General features: G+C 29.6%; 1 protein-coding gene across 1 annotated transcript; it reads left to right on the top strand.

Moving 5' to 3' along the window:
• The first annotated feature begins 9,481 nt into the window (after positions 1-9,481).
• On the top strand, positions 9,482-19,888 carry LOC129905528 (uncharacterized). Its single transcript, XM_055981000.1, has 3 exons — positions 9,482-10,326; positions 18,290-18,477; positions 18,537-19,888. Exons 1-3 carry the CDS (start codon positions 9,976-9,978, stop codon positions 19,855-19,857), a joined length of 1,860 nt encoding a protein of 619 aa, XP_055836975.1. The 5' UTR covers positions 9,482-9,975; the 3' UTR covers positions 19,858-19,888.
• Positions 19,889-21,565: the final 1,677 nt, after the last annotated feature.

Below are 21,565 nucleotides of genomic sequence, written 5' to 3'. Positions count from 1 at the left end.
TACAAAAAAGGCCTTATACACTTTTTTCGTTTATCTAACCGTTGAGGTCCAAAGATAGAGAAAATCTTTAAAAATTCGTTTTTTGTTCTTAATTTTGTAACAAATTGAAAAATTATAATAATCAAACGCGCAAGACATATTCTTGTTGGAAATTAATTGCTCCACAAAAAAGGTCTTGTTAACTTTTTTCATTAATCTAACCATTCTAAAGATATTCGAGGTCAAAGTTAAAAAAATTATAAAAACATTTTATATTTTTAAAAATTTTCCAGTTCACTGAAAATTCATTATTTTCAATTTAGCAAGATATATTCTTGTAGGGGCTTAAACGTTCTACAAAAAATTCCTTAGCATCAAATTGATTGCTTTAACAGTTTAGAAGATATTAGTATCCAAATCGCAATGCATACGGGTCATAAGAAAACTATTGAAATCAGTAAGCATTGGTTTGGGTACGAATATCTTCTAAACTGTTAAAGCAATCAATTTGATTCCAAGGAATTTTTTGTAGAAAGTTTAAGCCCCTACAAGAATATATCTTGCTAAATTGAAAATAATGAATTTTCAGTGAACTGGAAAATTTTTAAAAATATAAAATGTTTTTATAATTTTTTTAACTTTGACCTCGAATATCTTTAGAATGGTTAGATTAATGAAAAAAGTTAACAAGACCTTTTTTGTGGAGCAATTAATTTCCAACAAGAATATGTCTTGCGCGTTTGATTATTATAATTTTTCAATTTGTTACAAAATTAAGAACAAAAAACGAATTTTTAAAGATTTTCTCGATTTTTGGACCTCAAATATCTATTCAACGGTTAGATAAACGAAAAAAGTGTATAAGGCCTTTTTTGTAGAGCGTTTAATTTCCTACAAGAATATGAAAAAAAATTTGGTAAAAAGTCAATTAATAAAAAAATTATTTTTTTTTAGTAGAAGCTTGATGTAAAAATGTAAAATTGCAAAGCGGAGGACCTTCCCATTAATATAAAGAGCTCATATTTGGTGTGTATATTCTAGATGGGTCTAGCAATCGATTTTTCGGAGTACTAAATAAAAAAAAAGAATTTCGATTTTTTTGACCCACCCTAATAGGGTCAATGTGGGTAAATGTAAACAGGGGTAAATGAAAACATGGCTCATAACAAGCTTCAGTTAAATCTATTTGATGCATACATAAGTACAAATCGCGGACGCATGTATCTTTTAACTTATACGTCAAGCTCATTGCTGTCAAGAGAGAATTCATTCGACGAGCGTATTTTCCGTGAAAGATAATTTTTTAAAGTGCCAAACAAGTCGTTAGTCTTTCAGAAAAATTAAATATTTTTGCAGATTCAATAAAGTCAGTATAATTTGCAAATATTTTTTTGTTTTTAATTTTGATGTAGATTCTATGTGATACAAGCAAATTTTAAAATACAGGACATTTATGTCGATTTGCATGTGTTTACATTTACCCCAGAATATTTTTCATAATGGGTAAATGTAAACAACGTATTCTGGGGGTAAATATAAACATACATTTTTGGTGAAATTATTGGTTTTAATAAAAATAACATATTTTAAGTCAATTACTACTGCTAAAGTGCCGCGGAGTCACATTTTAAAGTAGCCAACACCATCATTTTCAGTGGATGATGTTGCAAAATCGGCCTTTGACGTAAAAAAACAAAAAATATTACGTTCAGAGCTGCTCAGGATGCATATTGGGCGCCTATATAAAGAATCAAAGGAAGAAAACAAAAACTTTTATTGGAATTTGAAAAAGTTTTTGTCAAATACCTTCTTGAACGTTTTTCAAGTTGTTATCCATATGATAAAGAGGAAATTCTAAATTTTATACCACCGTTTACATTTACCCCGAATTTGCAAAAAAACACAAACATGGTGGGGTATTTGTAAACATGCCATATTTGACAGTAATGTAAACAATTTGGGAAATATTTGTTTATATTTATAAAGAAGAATTGCCATCATTTCATATTTGCATTTGAAGATACCATTCAAGTTGTTCCGTGAAAACATAAAAAAATCTAAAGTCGAAAGAAAAAAAAGACATGAAATTGTTTACATTTACCCACATTGACCCTACCTATTTCATTTATTTTTTAAATAGACCACTGTCAGGCTCACGTGTAGCATAAAAAAAGAAGAGATTTTGAGTTGGTGGGGTGGTCTTCAAAATGACTGTAGGGATCTATAAAAAATATAAACTTGAATGATGCATTGAAATTTTAAATTTGATTGTATTTTGTTGTTCAAGGACCAATATCTATAAAAAAATTCTTTTTAGAAATGTCAAAAACACCTACTTATGTCACACGTGTTTATTTTGGATTTTTCGGTCAACTTGTGTAGGATTCAGATTTTTTCGGTAAAACTACATTATTTATTCAGTGTCATAAATTCCTATCGGTCCCTATTTATTTTTTAAAATTTTAAGTAAAAATTTAAATATTAATATACTCAATAATTTTTGCTTACAATTTGGAATATAATATTATAATGAAGTCCGCTTTTAATTTAGTTTTGCAGCTATCAATATTGCCGCTCCGGACGTGGCCGAATCTTAATCAAACGTGTAAGCTAAATTTATTAAAAACCTAATTCTAATTAAAAACTTATAATTTAATTTTTTTTTGTTTAGAAACCAAATGCCTGGAACTTATAGTTTCCATCTCCAAGATTTAGACCGTTTTATCATATATTGTGTGGCACCACTCTAGTCTGCGATTGATCTCAAAGAAGAGGCTGAAAATAGACTATGATTATACACTGCCGCTCATCTGAATAGGTTCACATTTTAGTTCATTTTACATTTGGCCTGTCTTGGTATTTAATGCAATGGCACATCTTTTTTATGTATGTAACGAGAGAACATCTTTATGCGCTTAGTTTAGGAGAAAAAAAATTGTCTTGGGGCCTACCATTCTTCTCACACGGTAGCTAACCCAAATCTAGTCATAAAATCAAGCATATTTTTTGGCTCATCTGAATAGGTTCAAAAGCAAAAATGTTAATAAATGATGAGTTGCATGGGTCTGTTGGACTCAAAATTGTGTCTGTCAATAAATCTGATTGTGTATAACCTGTAAGGATGAAAACGGGTCGTGAAAAATCTTTAGGCGCGGAAAAAATGTGGAAAATAAAAGAAGCCTTTGAATTAGACCGAAACCAACTATGCATTGGGACAAAAACAAACACAAGTTAAAATTTAGTAAGCAGTTATTTGCGCAATATCCAAGGGTATAGAAACAATATTAAAAGTCGATGTAACTCAGTCACAACATGGGCCGATAGATGTGCAATGATCAGAATAGCATGACTTCGAGCTAAAAATTAAGCTGAAAACAGGTATAAAATGCAGTTTAACGACGGCAAAACGGGTTGTCAGAAATGGTAAACATTTGAGGAGAACAAAACCTCGCAAAAATTATCACTTTGCAAACCACGAACAGAAACTCACCTCCAATAAAAAAAAAAAAAATTGTCGTGAAAGTCTAATTTGCAACCGGTGATTTTTCAAAGGAAAAAACATGAATTAAGTGGGCCCTGAGGGCTAAATTAATATTTTTATGAGCTTCGTAGAGAGAAGCATTATTTTAAGGTGTCTACATAACTGTGAAGGCAATGTCATTAAGTGCAAAGCTATTTCCTCATACAAAACTTTTGATCTGCAATTTCAAACAGAGTTTTTTTTACTATTGGAGGTGAGTTTCTGTTCGTTGTTTGTAAAGTGATAATTTTTGCGAGGTTTTGTTCTCCTCAAATGTTTACCATTTCTGACAACCCGTTTTGCCGTCGTTAAACTGCATTTTATACCGGTTTTCAGCTTAATTTTTAGCTCGAAGTCATGCTATTCTGATCATTGCACATCTATCGGCCCATGTTGTGACTGAGTTACATCGACTTTTAATATTGTTTCTATACCCTTGGATATTGCGCAAATAACTGCTTACTAAATTTTAACTTGTGTTTGTTTTTGTCCCAATGCATAGTTGGTTTCGGTCTAATTCAAAGGCTTCTTTTATTTTCCACATTTTTTCCGCGCCTAAAGATTTTTCACGACCCGTTTTCATCCTTACAGGTTATACACAATCAGATTTATTGACAGACACAATTTTGAGTCCAACAGACCCATGCAACTCATCATTTATTAACATTTTTGCTTTTGAACCTATTCAGATGAGCCAAAAAATATGCTTGATTTTATGACTAGATTTGGGTTAGCTACCGTGTGAGAAGAATGGTAGGCCCCAAGACAATTTTTTTTCTCCTAAACTAAGCGCATAAAGATGTTCTCTCGTTACATACATAAAAAAGATGTGCCATTGCATTAAATACCAAGACAGGCCAAATGTAAAATGAACTAAAATGTGAACCTATTCAGATGAGCGGCAGTGTAATTATTAAAATATTCATTCATTGACTTTTTAAGTCACTAATGTAGTTTATTGTTTACAATTTTTAATATTCCTCATCAGCTCTTTGATTCGATTTAAATTCCGAAATGAATTTTAGTCCTCCTGCAAATACATACAAATATGAGTCCAGGAAATATGTGATTCGCTTTAATAACGATGAGTAGGGGGCAGGTGATGGTTTTTGAAGATGAACAACTGATTTTGATCAAATGAGACCAATGAGCTTAAAAACAGTTATAATCCTTCTTTTTCAACAACAAGTAAAATACAAATTGTTTTAAGGGAGATATCGATTTAGCACCAAAACAACCCTTATGTCTAAGTTCAAAGGGCTTACAGCTAATCTATACACATACTTTACAACTATAATTTTTATAAATTTCAAAAAATGTCAATAACAATTTTTTTACTTCAGATTCGAGTTCAGCACATCAAAAACTACTAGAAAAGTATATTTTGGTTGTTATGGCAAAAACCTTGTTGACCAGTGTAATTCATGACAAAACTACAGTAGTTTAACAATTTTTACAAAATGGCATAAGTTTTTGGATAGTTTTTTCAACAGAAATATAAAACTCAAAATCTTAATTTTTGGGAGACATAACCTCTCGAAAAATTGCAACTAAAAACTTACAACTCTGCGGTCACTACTTTGAAATTTTTGGGGCTATAGTTTTTAAATAATAAATTAGGTAGGTAAAGACAAAAAAAAAAGTAGAGACAGTTTCAGAAGCAGTCCTTTTCAGTTGCTAAACGTCACAGAATACAAACATTCGCGGTTTTGACGTTTTCGGAGGATTTTAAAACTAATTAAAAGTAGATAAATTGAAAGTAAACCTAAGGTTTTGAGAATTTCAGTCAATTCATTAAACAGTGGTGATGATACAAACTTAGGTCCAATTTATTCACACTCCATTAAATTAAAAGTCGCCATTAAAAAAGGGAAATTTTAAAATTTGTATGCGATTTGACAGTTTTATAATTTTTAATGGAGCCTTTAAAAATAATGGAGAGTGAATAAATTGGGCCTTAAATCATTAAAATAAATTTTAAATATATTAATGTGTAATTCACTTGAGTTGAAAGTTTTAATCGAATCGTTTAACAAAAAAGAGGCTGATTTTCTCATCAGTTATTATCTATAAAATAAACGAAAAATTAAATCTTTTCACGAAAATTGCTTTTCAGACCATAACACAGTGTGGTAATTCGCCAATCTGACTGGACAAAATAGAAAAAAAAAGTTTAGCCACATGATTTTAAATCATGAGTTGAGCTTCTCAATACAAGGGGGAACTGTAATTCATGTTTGGTTTTTTTGTTTTCATCTCGAATTAGCGTAAGCTAAGCTTGAAAGTTGGTTCTTGTCAACAGTTGGATGGAGATAATACAAAGTGTTCTATTTTTCGCTTGATAGTTTGGTTGACGATTAAAAACGCTGTGGTAGTTTTTTTGTTGTAATTGTTTTTTTTTTTAATTGTTAATCTACATTTGGAGGTAAAGTATTATAATTTTTATTTATTAATTACCATTGCAACTATTTAAAAAAAAAAATAAATTCTGTAAGAAGGCTAGGAAGTGCAAACAAAAAATATATTTGTTTTTCAATTAGAGGTAAAGTTAATTTTTCCGCATTGTTCCGGTCTGAAATTAATTAATTAATGTATTGTGGAGTGTTGTCATTAAGATTAGCTATTTAAATGTCTCGCGTTTTCTGGACCGCCACACAGTGGTGCCTTTCTTCGTTTTTGGCGTCAAAATTCATTTGCACGGCCATTTCTGGACGAAAACTCATGACATTTGGTACACTGAATGATAATAGTATGGAGAATACAAAAAGGCTGCCAACTTTTTTTTATTCAAAATGGCGGCTCCAAAATGGCGGGAAGAATGAGCTTTAAAATAGAATTTTCATTTTCAAAACAGTATATAAGCTAGAAATTGGGCTTAATTCATGTCAAAAAGGTGTTAGATTTAATATTTAGGATCCATAGATTCATATTCTTTACAAAAAAATCAAAAAATTTGAAAACAAAGTCCTAAAAATGCCAATTTAGTAAAACACACTTTAAGACCTCTAAATACGTTATTTCATGTATTTTTTTTTCACTTTTCACAATTTTGAGATCTGTTCTATTTATGTTTCATAAGAAAATTGAAAATATTGGGGTTATATGGTTGCCAACTATATTTTTAAGTAAATAAAGAAGACATGATATAATGAAAAGTTACAATGTTCAATAAAACTGAGAATTTATTTTTTCCGTAAACTAAAATATACTTTTATAATAGATTTTAATGTTTTAAATTCAAATCCGAAGTCGAAAAAAATCTATGACGTCACGTTTTTGAGATACAAGCAGATCAAAATTAATTTTTATCTACGAAACGTGACGTCATAGATTTTTTTCGACTTCGGATTTGAATTTAAAACATTAAAATCTATTAGAAAAGTATATTTTGGAACCACTTAACCACTGGAATTTTCAACTAATGAGGCATTATCATTGATGAATGATGCTTTTCTGTCGGAACATTTTAAAGAAGTTCAATGCAAAAAGCAAGCAAGTGTAAAAGGCCAGAAATAGGGTCACGTAGAAATTTAGAGAATTATTAGCTTGAAAAACATCGAAGGTAATATAAACACAGCTGTTTTTAATAGGCCCTTATGTGTCAAGTTTGCATCGCACAAAAAGGAGTTACTTTTTTAAATTATCTGCAGATATTTTTAAAGTTGATGCCATTTTTTATGATTGTGAAGCATATTTAATTAAAATCATTGCTAAAATTTTAATTTAAAGCATGATATTGAGAAAATAAATCATGTATGTCACCTGTCAAAAACGTGTGTAAAAGTTCTATTTCTTAATAAAAACTAGTTATTCTGCCTCTTTTTTTTCGTGAATAGCAGTAGAGTTTTTATTTATTGAGATTTTTCAAGCGTTTTTTTTTAAATAATTAAGTATATCCAATCATAGAATATGTTTACGGAAACATAAATTCAAAAATGCATTTTCTTCATCACTATTTTGAGCTAGAGCCTACGATTTTGTTCGTGTATTTAATTACACGTGTACCCGATACACGTGTACACGTGTATCTAAAAAACGTTTACACGTGTATCTTATTTACACGTGTATTTATTAAATACACGTGTATTTATATTTACACGTGTAAATACGAAACAAAATGATTTTTTTGCTTTTTGGGGGTAAAATAAAAGTTTTTAAAACTAAAGAACTGAAGATTACTGTGCAAATAAATAGTTCGAATTGGAAAAATAGTATTTGAACTTTTTGAAGACCTTATAAATAATTTATTCAAAAATTAAAAATAATGATGTGCCTTTTCATTAAAAAAAAGCTAATAAATTTTTCCAAGATATATTTGCATATTGCCTACTGTGTCTTTCTCAGAAGAAAGTGTACCAACTGTTACATGTTTTTTTTTTTTTTTTTGTTAATCACCGTTTATTTGAAGATCATATGGTTTACTAAGTTCATAGTGAAAGTGTAAAAGGTGTTTTATAAATAAAGCGACAAATTCAATCAAAATAAATTTTAAAATAAAACTAAAATATGAAGCCAAGGAGTTGGGTATGGCAATATGCCCACCGAGAAGGGACAAATGCCTACTGTGACTTATGTAGTTCACAACAAAACAACCGTTTTTCTTGTCCCGGTGGAACAACCGGAGCCCTTGGACGGCATTTAAAGGGACTCCATGGAGTCAATTTAATTATTTTATATGTTTTGTTGCTTGGTAATCTAATCTAATCTGCTTTATTTTTTTACTTTTTAGTCGTATAATATTTGAAAGAAGATGATAATTTGCTTGGGTGGTATGAGCTCCCAAAGCCCCTCTCTTGCAATTTACCTACAAAAGCTTTTGCGATATTTAGAATGGGATAAAATAGATTTGGGGTGTTTCAACCCCCCAATGCCCCTCCCCTGAGTTCGGACCCCAAAATATTGCGTTGCAATCCAAACTTCATATGTGTACAAAGTTCAGTTCGATACGATAATGGGAATCGGGTCAAAATTTTTTTCCAAGATTTATATGGCTAGGGTTGAATAAGAATTTCCAATTAAATTTTCCGTGTAATTTCAATGTGTAAATCTAGCCAATAACCGCAAAAACCTGAACAATATCCTTTTCATTCAATATAATACATATTTTAGGAAATCGCCACCAAATCTACCTGTTCGAACGCTATTTACACGTGTAAATATAAATACACGTGTAAATATAAATACACGTGTATTTACAAATACACGTGCTTCGGCACGAATTATTTAAATACACGTGTAGCACGTGTACCTTAATACACGTGCAATAGTAGGCTCTAATTTTGACCCACTTTTTGCAGAAACCAGAAATTATAGATTTCTTTTTAAAAAATCTTTTTTTTTTATAGAATTTTATCTTTTCACATTCATTTGTTTAAAACTGTTTAGAAAAAAAGTCGATTTAACTCGAGTTATTAATTTTGTCCAGCTAGATTCGTGATTGGCCACACTGTGCATAAGTTCAAATCTGTCATAGTCATTACCGGTTTTCTTAATAAAAATATTTTAAAACAAATACCAACTAAATTTGTCTTAATCAATAATTGTTATTTGATACAATATTTTAGCCCATGAATTTACAAAGAATTTTTATGTTTACTCAAACTATTCATAAATGTAACATATGTAAATGTTTCTGCTAATTGACTATTGACAGAATAGTTCAAAGACTCTATGATAACTAACAACACCTTTGACAAGTAGTTTAAATGAAATCGCCTCGATATTATGAAGGCAAACTACCTACTATTAGAGATATTGATTTTAAATATAAATCCACCACTACCTGGCAACGATTTTCCCATTTAGCCACAAAAATATTCGCCTTTATCTGAAGTTCTAAACACGAAAAAAAAAAAATATACATATAGCCCATTCAGTTAGACATTCTTTGGCATATGACTTTAAGATACATTTTTTGTTGGATTCGGCGCACAAAGTTAAAAAAAAAAAATCTTGCTGAGCGATGCAATTTGTACAAAACGATTTTTCATTCATTTCGTGTTGTAAACGTCAGTTCTCAGTCCTCATTTTCGAACGTTCGCACATTTTTTCATTAGACATACAATTTTTTTATTTTTATCTTTTTATTTGTTGCAAATCATATCGAAGAATTTAACTTAAAAGTCCCAATTCAATATTAATCAATTTAAATTGAATGAAACCGAGACAGTTAAATACATATCAATTGAGAATCTGAATCTGTTTGGTCAGCAAAAATGCGTTTCGACATTTGAAGACGACCACGACGACCGACTATAAAAAAAGTGAAAACCGCACGCAATTCACAATTTTTGTTCGACAAAATTTATATAAATAAACTTTTTGTCGATCTGTGACTTTTTTTTTCATCTCAATCATTCGAGTGATTTATTGCAAGATTTTTTTTTGTATCTTTTTTTTTTGGATTGATTGAAAAAAATAAAAATTAAGAAAAAAAAAGTTACCCAATATAATTAATTGAACAGCGATTGATAAATATGGGTATATCAACGGATCCCCCTTTATTAGATGTGGAATTACCATCAGCACTCATTGAGTCGCCTTCTGTGTCAACATTTCTGCCAGAAGAGGAGGCTTCAATGTGCCCCCTCCTGTCGACAAATTCTTCCACCCCCTTGGCATTCTCGCACCCCTTAACGCCAAATGCCGACAATGACAGTAATAATTCCAATTTGGGAATTTGTGAAGATACTAAGGCCGAAACAAGTTCGTCATCGGGCAGTAGTTCGGGCATAGGAATGGATGTGACAGATACTGCTGCAGCTAGTCTTTTTAATCATAATAACTCCTATCATCATCTAAGGAAGAATAACAATGAAGTGATGCAGGTCAGTAGACTTTTAATATACGAAAATATTAATGTTTTTTTTTTTTTGTTGAATGTTTTGAAAGCAAGTGTATTTTTGTGATACGTAAAAAATGGCAAATGAAGGTCAATTGTGAAATTAAATATTGAAATCGTGGTTGTTTTTTTTTTTACATTAGATGATACGTATAGATAAATTATATGCAAAATATTTACGTCATTATTTTGAAAAATTCTAACTGCATCGATGTTGTTGAAACATGATATAACGACGCATAAACTTTGTATATTTGATTGTGAAGGTTTTTTTTTTATTTTTTTTGTTTTCTTATTGAATTTAGCATAGTTTGGTGATCTATTTAATTGAAGACAAGACTCAGTGAATTTTAATTAACAAAAGAATAATTATATTATTGTGGAGGTGATTAATTGCTGCCTATATTTGAAAAGTTTCGATATTTGTTGTTTGTTTTTGAAACTTGAAAAATGTTTTGTTTTTGGATGATGCAATTGGTATTCAATATTAAAAGTTCTCTAATAAGTTTAAAAAAATAATAAGTTATTTACTCTTATTTGTGCATAATATTTTGAATAAATTATATTATAGAATGAAGACAATATTTACTCCGGGATGTAAATATTTAAATATGAGATCCGCCTTTATATCGATTGCTCTACATTTTTATTTGTGACAGAGTTATTAAAGGAATGTGTTCTTAAATTTAAATAGGAAAATAGTGTAGGGCAACAAATTGCAAACAATTTTTTTAAAGCATTCAACTGTAGATGAAAACTTTGATAATAATTTTTTTTTTGCGGTTGAAAAGAATTAAAAATTCAAATAAAGTAAATGAACATAGAAAAAAATCGTTGTTACTTTACTAATCAAATTAAAAAAGTGATTTATGCTTAAAAGGAAACAATTTAAAACCGGGCGAAAAAGCTCTTTTTGATCATTTTTTTAAACGTTTGTTAACCTCCGTGGAATTCAAATTTCAGCTGTTGTGTTGTTTTTTAATTTTTGTAAAAAAAAAAACAAAAAGAAAACTGTTAAAATTAAATGATATCAAAAGATTGCCTAGGTAGGCTATATCCATCGTTTAAGTGACAGGAGAAATTTTGTCACAAATTGATTTTAGGCAATAAAAAAAGAAAACATATTTGACAAAAACGACAACACCAAAAATTCATTTTAAAAAAACCAGAAGTTTATTCTAATATTTTAATTATTTTATAATCAAATTAATTGAATGAAATTTTCTTTGAAAAATTTGTTCTTAATCTAAGAACTAAAAAAAAAATTATTTACAAGAATTCAACGTATCGTTTTCAAATTTTAAATTTATGTTCAAAAATTTTTAGATTTTATAAAAAAAAGTTATAGAAATGTGTAAAACAATTTTTTTTTCTTAAAGTTTAACATTCCAATATAAAGTTATTTTTCTTTATTCAATAGCCTTTTTGTTGAAGTTAAAATGCAATACAAAACTTCTGTTTTTATCAAAAAAAATTGTATTTTTACTTGCTTTATAGGGCAAGTATTGGTTTCGTGTCAAAAAAAAATTTGAGGTTTTAATCAAAACCAACATTACGATGATGGAGAACTCCGAAAAAGTGGGTCTCGCAATTCCGTCCGTGCGTCTGTGCGGTTGTGCGTCCATCTGTACACATTTCCACAGTCTAAACGGTTGGACGGATTCTTTTCAAATTTGGTACAGATGATTTTTATGGAATTCTGAAAGTTGGTTTTTTTTTTTGTTTTTTTTTTTTATATCTCACTTAGAAAGTGTACCTCCCATACAAATTTTTCAAGTTATACCAAATAACTCGAAAACGAATCTAACGATTTTGATAAAAAAAATTTGTGTATAATTTTACAAACAAGACCCAATTTTTGATTTAAAAAAAAAATATTTTTTGGAAGGTTACCAACAGTACCTGCCATAGAACCGTTTTTTGGTTTCAAAATATCTCTTACAAGACTAACCCGAGTTCAACGAAAAAAAAAAACAAAAGCGTTTAAATGACCGTAATATTAAAATGTTAACAAAATTTCCAAAAACACATTTTTGGATTTTTAAAAAATATTTCAAAATTTTTTTTTTTTAATCAATTTTTTGAAAACGGGTTTTTGAAATGTTTCGAAATTTTGTTTTTTAGTGTAAATTAATTATTTCTTCAAAATGGCATACCAACATTTTTCTTTTTTAATGTTAGAAAATTTTTATTTATAAAAAATTGCTCTAACGATTTTCAAATTTTTTTTCTCAAAATTCCTTTTCATACAAGAAATCAGATGGCATACTTTGTTTTGTGATCATAACCTTTAAAAACGGAGTTTTATTAATTATAAAAACAGATTTTACGTACTTTTTTACATAATGGGAAATAATTTAATTAAATCTAATTATAATTTTGCCTCATTTTTTTTATAAAAAGCTTTAAGATAAGATATACTTTTACCATAAGAGCAAGTACGTGCGACCCCAGTCGTGCATTTTATTTACTATTATTTTATTTGTTTTTTTTTAGCTTGCCTGTAGATACTAAAATGCAAGTTTAGTATTCGGAAAAGAAATTCGAAACTTGAGATAACAATCAGTCTTGAGAGAGAGAGCAAAAACATAGGCTCACCCTGAGCCATTTTTTAAGGATCAAAACTAACGGTATCTATCAAAAACTACTCTAACGAATTTATTGCTTGGAAAAAATAAAGGAGAAGCAAATTTTTAAAAAATATTTTTTTGATGGCATACCAAATCTTTAAAGTGCATGTACAAATAAGTTCACTATGACGTATACGTACTTTTTATGTTTTAAAATTTTTACTTGCGATATTATGCATTTAGTATGTACCTACTATAATAGAAAACTAATGATTCGGTAAAGAATGAGAAATAAGTGTGTACCGCAATTCTATCTGTGTGTCTATCTGTCTTTATCACCTTCATCACGAGCTGCAGCCCAAACCACTGAAGCAATTTGACCAAACTTGGTTGTCAAGAGTTTAAGGTGATTCCCTTAAGAAAAAATTGAATTTTTGTCGGACCAATTTAACAATACAGTTATATGAATAAAACAGGAAAAAATTGTTTTTCTAAAAAAACGGTTCTATTGAATTCAATAGTGTGACAAATAAATTTTTACTTTAAAAAATGAAATGCACGACTGGGGTCGCACGTACTTGCTCTTGCCGTTCAAAGCACTTTTATGTAAGTTTACTTGTAGATTTTATGAGCTGCCTCTATCTAAATTTTAAAGAAATTTTGTTGATGTTGGGGAGCCGACATTAAAAACAAATTTTTTTTATTGACTTTTTTTGGAAAAAATAAAAATGCAGTTTTATTGCAATCGCTTTGAATATTACGTCTGCAAAGTTTAATCAAAATCGTTTGAGCAGTTTTCGAGTTATTTGGTATAAATTGAAAAATTTGTATGGGGGGGTACACTTTCTAAGCGGGATATAAAAAAACGAAAAAAAAAAACAACTTTCAGAATGCCATAAAAATCATCTGCACCAAATTTGAAGAAAATACATCCATCCGTTTAGGCTGTTGAAATGTGTACAGATGGACGCACAGACGCACGGAAGGAATTGCGAGACCAACTTTTTTGGAACTCTCCATCATCGTAATGTTGGTTTGATTAAAACCTCAAATTTTTTTTTGACACGAAACCAATACTTGCCCTATTGATCAAGTAAAAAGCAATACTTATTGAACCTTTATTAACGATGCTTGCAGTAGATCCGTTTTACCAAAAAAATTTAATTTTTGGTCCAAAATTTTTTTTATCAATTTTTAGGAAACTGGTTGATAAATTTTTTTTTTCAAATTTAGATTGAGGTGTAGATAAACAATATTGTATAGTTTAGGTTGGAAAATGTATTTTCGATCGACAAATTGGTCAATAAAATCATCTTTAAGATAAACAATATTATTAAATATTCGTTTTCAATAACACTGTGCAAGTCGAAATTCTTGACAGGCGCGCGAATAACTGTTTCTCCATATTTCGGACCCGAGAAATCCATTGGCATCATTAGTTTTTCGATTTATCGGTACGACTTCGAACAAAATTTTTTTTGAAAGTTTTTTCAATTATTTTGAGAATTTTCCACTGTTTTTAGTCATTTTTCAATCAAAAACATTGTTTATATTGCTAATAATTCTGATCAAACGTTTTTTGCTACCAGTAGAAAGACATTGTAAACAATTTTGAACAATTTTTTTTGAAAGTTTAGTGATTTTTTTTTGAAAAAATTAAAAAAAAATCGAAATTTTTTACATTGTTATCGTTTTTTTCGCTGTTTTTGTTCTCTTTTGCAGTTTTGCACAAATACATAGCATGTTTTCCATTAAAAATTAATTTAACTGTTAATTTAGTGTTGGTTAAACTTTGACATACTATCGATAGCATCGATAACAAAAAAATATCGAGTATATCGATACTTCACAAAACTATCGATAGTTTCAATACTTCCAAATTATTATACCACAAGGCTACCGATACTATCGATAGTTTTTTCTTAAAACTATCGATACAATCGGCAATGGAAACTATCGATATCTACCAAACACTATGTTAATTCGTTGTTTACATCCAATGTCAAACGAAAACTTAACTTGTAGTTCAAATTGTGTTTAATTAATTTCAAAGCTATCGATAATATCGGTAGCCTTGTGGTAAAATAATTTGGAAGTATTGAAACTATCGATAGTTTTGTGAAGTATCGATATACTCGATATTTTTTTGTTATCGATGCTATCGATAGTATGTCAAAGTTTAACCAACACTAAATTAATAGTTAAATTAATTTTTAATGGAAAACATGCTATGTATTTGTGCAAAAGAGAACAAAAACAGCGAAAAAACGATAACAATGTAAAAAATTTCGATTTTTTAAAAAAAATTTCAAAAAAAATCACTAAACTTTCAAATAAATTGTTCAAAATTGTTTACAATGTAGCAAATAACGTTTGAGCAGAATTATTAGCAATATAAACATTGTTTTTTATTGAAAAATGACTAAAAACAGTGGAAAAATCTCAAAATAATTGAAAAAACTTTCAAAAAAAAATTTGTTCGAAGTCGTACCGATAAATCGAAAAACTAATGATGCCAATGGATTTCTCGGGTCCGAAATAGGGCGAAACAGTTAATCGCGCGCCTGTCTCAAAAATTTTTTTCAAAAAACTTGCACAGTGTAATAGTCCGGTCAATTTAGACATCCGAGGTTACATTAATTCCCAGCAAGCTGAAAATTGGTAGGATTGTTGAAAACACCATCATAAATTAAATCTAAAAAGTCCTCATCGATCCGAGGTCTGGAAAAAAATTTACGGGGGGTCAAAGGTCACAAAAACTGGTTTTTCACGATTTTCAGCAAAAGGGTAAGTCTTATCAAAAAATTTTCAATGCATGAATTGTAGACCAGGTCATTATATATAAAAAGTGTCATGACACTTTTTTTCCTGAGACCCACCGTTTCTTAGGTATAACGATTCAAAAAGTTGAAGTTGAGTTGTAATCCTCATAATCAGGCCTATTCTGAAAAAAACTCCCAATTTTTCAGACCTCGGATCGATGAGGACTTTTTAGATTTAATTTATGATGGTGTTTTCAACAATCCTACCAATTTTCAGCTTGCTGGGAATTAATGTAACCTCAGCCCCTTATTTTAGTCTAATTTGACCGGACTATAAACTGATTTTTCTAAAAATAACAAACTATGTATTTTTTTATTAAAAAAAAAGTGATATTTTGAAACAAAAAAACTTTGAAATCAGATTGTCTTATTAGATTGGTGCTTAACTAAAGCATAAGCTTTTGACATTGCCGTATGTTAACGAAAACATGGCTTATATTATAGTTTCATAAATAGTTTCGCTAAAGAAGACCGAAAATTTCGAGCTGATGATCCCTGAAATAACTTTTCGAACAACTCAGCTTTGAGAATATAAACTCGCTTTGAAAGATAAATTTAGCAATATGAATGACAATTGACTTTTCAAAAGGGGAGATGAAATCACTAAGCATGCAATTCTGTTCTTTTATTTAAAATAGGTAAAGCAAATTTCCCAATACATTTGCCCAAAAAAGACTCATCATCTGATTCTATGAAAAATTATAATGCTTTCACTTCTTGTTTTGAAAAAAAAAAAAAAAACAAAAAACAAAATACCATCCAAACTAAAAATTATTCTGAAAGAAAACTTTGGAACTTATTAACCATAAATATAATGTCAGCGGGTATAATTTAAATCTTATGACGTTTTGTTTTAACAAATACAATATAAGTGGTTGTAATGATAACTTTGCCAGAAGAAAATTAATCACGTAGGAAATGAAAATATTCATAGCTGAACGTAATTTTGGCGTTTAATATAACAAACGACCATTTTAAAGAAGAGGGATGTGGCTTTATAATTAAGAAATACTTTGCATTAATAAATTAGAATTTATATTATGAACCTAAGAATATATGCTTTTAAACGTCAATTTGAATATTGAGGGTGACCAGTGCCTAAAGGCTGCTATACAATCCAAAGATCAAGCTTCTTAAAAAAAAAACATTCTAAGATGGCTTCATAATTTCTATATCAGCAAACAAATCAGAATCTCGAAAAATTTTTAACTTAAATTGAGATTTCTTGCATCAAAAATTATTAAGTAAATCATTCACTTAGACATACAATTTACTTCATGTTGTTAAAAACTGCACTGTACTGATTTAATGGGATACCAATGTTGTAAGACCAAGTATGCAGGTTCTAAAAATGTTGGGACCTTTTTCAGTTTCTTTCCCCTTTTTGTATTGTAATGCCTTTTTACTTCTGCTATAGTTACGGTGATCATATTTCTAGAAGCGAAACCCGGGACAGATAAAAAATTCGTTGTATCATTTTGAAAATAAATATTGATTTTTGGAAAAAAAAATGTACAAAAAATTAAATTTTTTAAAAAACTTTTCATATCATTTTTCCTTATTTTGATATCAAGATTTAAATGATTTTTGTTGAAATTATTTGAGCCGTTTACAAATTCCAGAAAGCGATTTTATAATAGTGACCTACTGTTAATAACTTCTAAAATAATATTTTTTCAAATAAAATCGTAAGACCTGTTTTTTAACATTAAAATTTTATTTTAAATTATTTTTAAATTGTATAATCTTTAATTAAACTTCTAACATGTCCTTAAAAGTATTGAAATTTACCTGGGTTCTTTACTCTTCCATTTTAAAAACTAAAGCCTAGTCTAGTAAACGAAATTTTGCTTTTCATTGCACATTACGCAGCTTAACCAACGAAATTCTTACCTGTGCTTGAATATTTGGAGAGTTTTCAATCATTTGTCATTCACATATGTATAACTGTTTAGGTAATTTTTCTTTATCCAAAAGAGTTTTTTGACTTTGAATACATACTTAGAAATTTTTTTGTTTTGATTCAGCAGCGTCCTTTATCCGAAAAATTAGAAAAGTATTCATTTCCAACCACTGTTTTTCCTATTTGTCGTACAAAGTTTTTAAAATCTTGAATAAAAAAAATCAGAGAATGTACAAATACGGGACAATCACGGGACAAATAACAAAATACGGGATACTTACACGTCCTGGGTTTCTTAAATAAAAACCCGGGATGAACTACCATGCCAAAAGTAAAAATGGAGTTTTACTAAAGGCACCCTTATGGCTTAAAATAGAGCCCTTTTAAATATTTATCAACCTTTTATGGCCTAAAATGACTATAGTTCCATATAAAAAAAAAAAAAAACATTTACAAATTTCAAAGCCTTTTAAATGTTTATGAAATCGGCCACTGGCTATGAACATTTCCAACATTTAAACAATCTAAAATATGTCAAAAATTAAATCTTTTTTTCAGTAAAAAGTGTGCACTTACCATGTTACTTTTTTTTAATTTCTCAGGACACTTTACTCTAAGAATATTCAAAGTTAATATTATTTGTTTATATTTCAGGACTCCAATGGATTAGGAGTTAAAGGACACTTGGTCATGAAGTCATCAAACGATACACCATCATTCGTATCATGGAATTGGCCACTAATACGAAAATGTACCTTCTTCATTTTTATGTCCAGCTTATTGGCAATGTGTGCCGTTGTTGTAGCAATGATTATAACTTTGCCCAAAACTTGTAATCCAAAGTAAGTTTCTTACTCCTCTTTTCTTCTTTCAACTTTTTAAACACTTTCAATTATTTCAGAACTGCTTGGTATCGAGGAAGTGTTTTCTATGAAATATTCCCCGCTAGCTATCAAGATTCCAACAATGATGGACTTGGTGATCTAAGAGGTATAACAAAACGAATAGACTATCTGTCTGCTCTAGGAGTTGGAGCAGTTCGTTTGAATTCAATTTTTACTGCCGAACATTATCCCGACGATTTTAATAATGTAACATCTTTGTTAAACATCGCAACAGTCATTGGAAGTACATCAGATCTTTTGCAATTATCACGAGCACTTCATGCTAGAAATATATCATTGATCCTAGATTTGCCAATATATCCCTACCTCAAACGTTTGGAAGAAGCTAATGAAGTTAATTACACAGCCAATAGTAATATGACTGAAGCAGCACCAATTGAAACTGATAATCTAATTTCGATTGCTATTCAAAAATGGATTGGACTCGGGGTCGATGGATTCTATATCAAGGGATTGGAAATGTACACAAATGATGATAATCTCTTGAATAATATTGCCGAATGGAAGCATATTCTTGGGCCTCAGAGGGCTCTAATTATTGATAACGAAGTTATTCAAAAACTCAACACCGCTAAGGCGAACAAAATTCTTTCCCACGTTGATTTGGTTGATGTTCATGTAGACGTTATGAATGGAACTCAGCAAACTATGCAACAAATTCAAGCTGCTTTGAAGGGTATTCTAGCTCCCAGAGAAGATGGACCCTGGATTCAATGGTCAATTGGAGGGGTAAACAAACAACGTGTTTCCCGTCAAATGAACGGAAACGCATCACTTGCTGCAACAATCATGCAGCTAATGTTGCCAGGATCTCCAAATATTTTCTATGGCGATGAAATTGCTTTGGAAAATGTCCATGATCCTCATAATGAACATTCGGAAACCAAGCATTTGCATCATCTTTCCACAATGGAATGGTCAGATGCATTGAAATTCACTAGCAGGGAAACCCTACCTTGGTTGCCAAAGAGTTCTTCATTTAATTTGGAGAATTTCGAACAAGTTTCACGCATGATTCATTTGCGTGATCGATCACCATCGATCTATAAGAATGTTATTTGTAAGGCCTCGCAAAATATTCCCAACACTCAAGTGCGAAGTAGCCGAGATGATATTATTGTTGTGGAGAGAATCTATCCACGGAGGAATTCATTTGTTTCGATTTCGAATTTTGGTCAAAAAATGGTTCAGATGGACATGACTTCAATGTATTACAGTGGACATGTTATGTTGGGAAATACTCAAAGTGATAAAATCTACTTTGGGGAGTTTCAAATTGGTGGTTTGGAAACCATTGTTGTTCGACTTGATAAATAAAATTATTGTTTTGATAGTTTTTTTTTGCAAAGTGTTGTTTGTTTTATTTCAACTTTACTTTTGTTTCCATCTTTCGTCTTAAAAACAAAATTACTTCATCAGCAAGGATTTTAATTTAAATTATTCTTATCTTATAGTACAAAAGCGGTGTATTTCAACGGTTTTAGATCTACACGAAGAAAAATGAAATGTTAAAAAACAAAGAGAATCTGTATTAAATTTTTCGATGGTTTTTTGACAAGAAGACTTCCGTGTTAAATTAAACGTACAAATCTTTTTAATTTCTTGAATGTTTTAATTTGATTAAATTGTGGGAAGAAACTTTAATTTAAAGTGGACTTCTGTTTGAAATAAGTCGCACTTAAAAAGACAATATGTTTTCTGATTAAATTTACATAAATCCCTTTTGTTTTGAAGTGATTTTCTTTTAAAAAAATTTAAAACTTCAATATTACACGTTTTAAGTTAAAATGAAGTTGGAAATCGTTTCCGTTTCAAACTAATGAGAATAAATTAAATGGTAGATAATTCAATAAAAATGAAACTTTTCATTTAGACTTAAGGGTCGAATTTTTTACTTTTTTAGTAATATCTTAATAATTTTTCTGTCAAGAAAGATTTAATGTCTCTAAAAAATATAATATACATAATACCAACGTATCAAAAATTAATACATACATTCAAAAACTTTCCGCATTATTGCCCATTTCTCGCACCATTGCACTCAACTAAACAATCCATCTGGCAAAACAAAATAATTAGAAATCCTTATTTTTGGACCACCACAACGGAAATTCCAAAATCAGATTATGCAGGAATTTGATGCTAAGCCGTGAATTTTCAAGAACGAGATTTTAAAATGCGATCAATCGTACTCAACTCCTTGTATTAAGAAACTTTATAATCTTTGTTTTCAACATCCAATTCAATTTTAAATGAAATAATGTAGGTGGTAATTTCATATCAAAGTATTTTTTTTTTTCGCAATTTCCATCTAGAAACTTAATTTATTCATTAAATTTTGAATTGATTAACATAGACAATCAGTGATTCGTCAATAAAAATTTTAACTAGTTTCAATTTTTAAATAAGCGATTTTCTTTTTTCAATTTGATATATAATCCAGTCAAATAAGGGTTTAACCTCGGAATGAATGTTAGTAGAAATTTTTTTTGCTCAATATCTTCCTTTTGCCATTCTATAACATATCTCAAAAGTCTAGAAAAATCTCATGTCCGCTTGTCGCGATTTCAAGGTCAAATCGCGAAATGGAGATTTTCAAAATTAGCAATAATAGGCTATGGTATTATATACACATATGATACATGATTTCAAGGTATTTTTTAATACTGATTCCAAAAAATCTAAAATCAAGACAATCTGACGTCTCTGGAAAAAGTTATACCTGTTTTTCATCTGTCAACTCATATTATTATAACAGTTGCAAACTTACCGCCGAAAAACCCTTAAAAGTTATGGTAGATGAACTAAATTTTGCATAAAGATTTTAGAATCCATCATTATTAAAAATCAAAACAATCCATTACAAAAATATATATACCTACGAAATAATGGTATTTTTTGATGGAGGGGCAAATTTTAGAATATGCACTAAAGAAGATTCTTGTTCATCTTAGGAATAAGTGCAAATAGGCTAATTTTTTCATTTTAATCTTTGTTTGGATATTCTTTAATTACCCTCAAAAAT

Source organism: Episyrphus balteatus, chromosome 1 (genome assembly GCF_945859705.1).
Source record: "Episyrphus balteatus chromosome 1, idEpiBalt1.1, whole genome shotgun sequence".
In the NCBI taxonomy this organism is placed as follows: Eukaryota; Metazoa; Arthropoda; class Insecta; order Diptera; family Syrphidae; genus Episyrphus; species Episyrphus balteatus.
This window is presented reverse-complemented; position numbering and strand designations above follow the sequence as displayed.

Bases quoted from the DNA above. Each gene is read 5' to 3' on its own strand.
- LOC129905528 (XM_055981000.1), top strand. From the start codon at position 9,976: ATGGGTATATCAACGGATCCCCCTTTATTAGATGTGGAATTACCATCA. The intron at 10,327-18,289 runs GTCAGTAGACTT...TTTATATTTCAG, and splicing joins ATAACAATGAAGTGATGCAG to GACTCCAATGGATTAGGAGT. The intron at 18,478-18,536 runs GTAAGTTTCTTA...CAATTATTTCAG, and splicing joins CCCAAAACTTGTAATCCAAA to AACTGCTTGGTATCGAGGAA.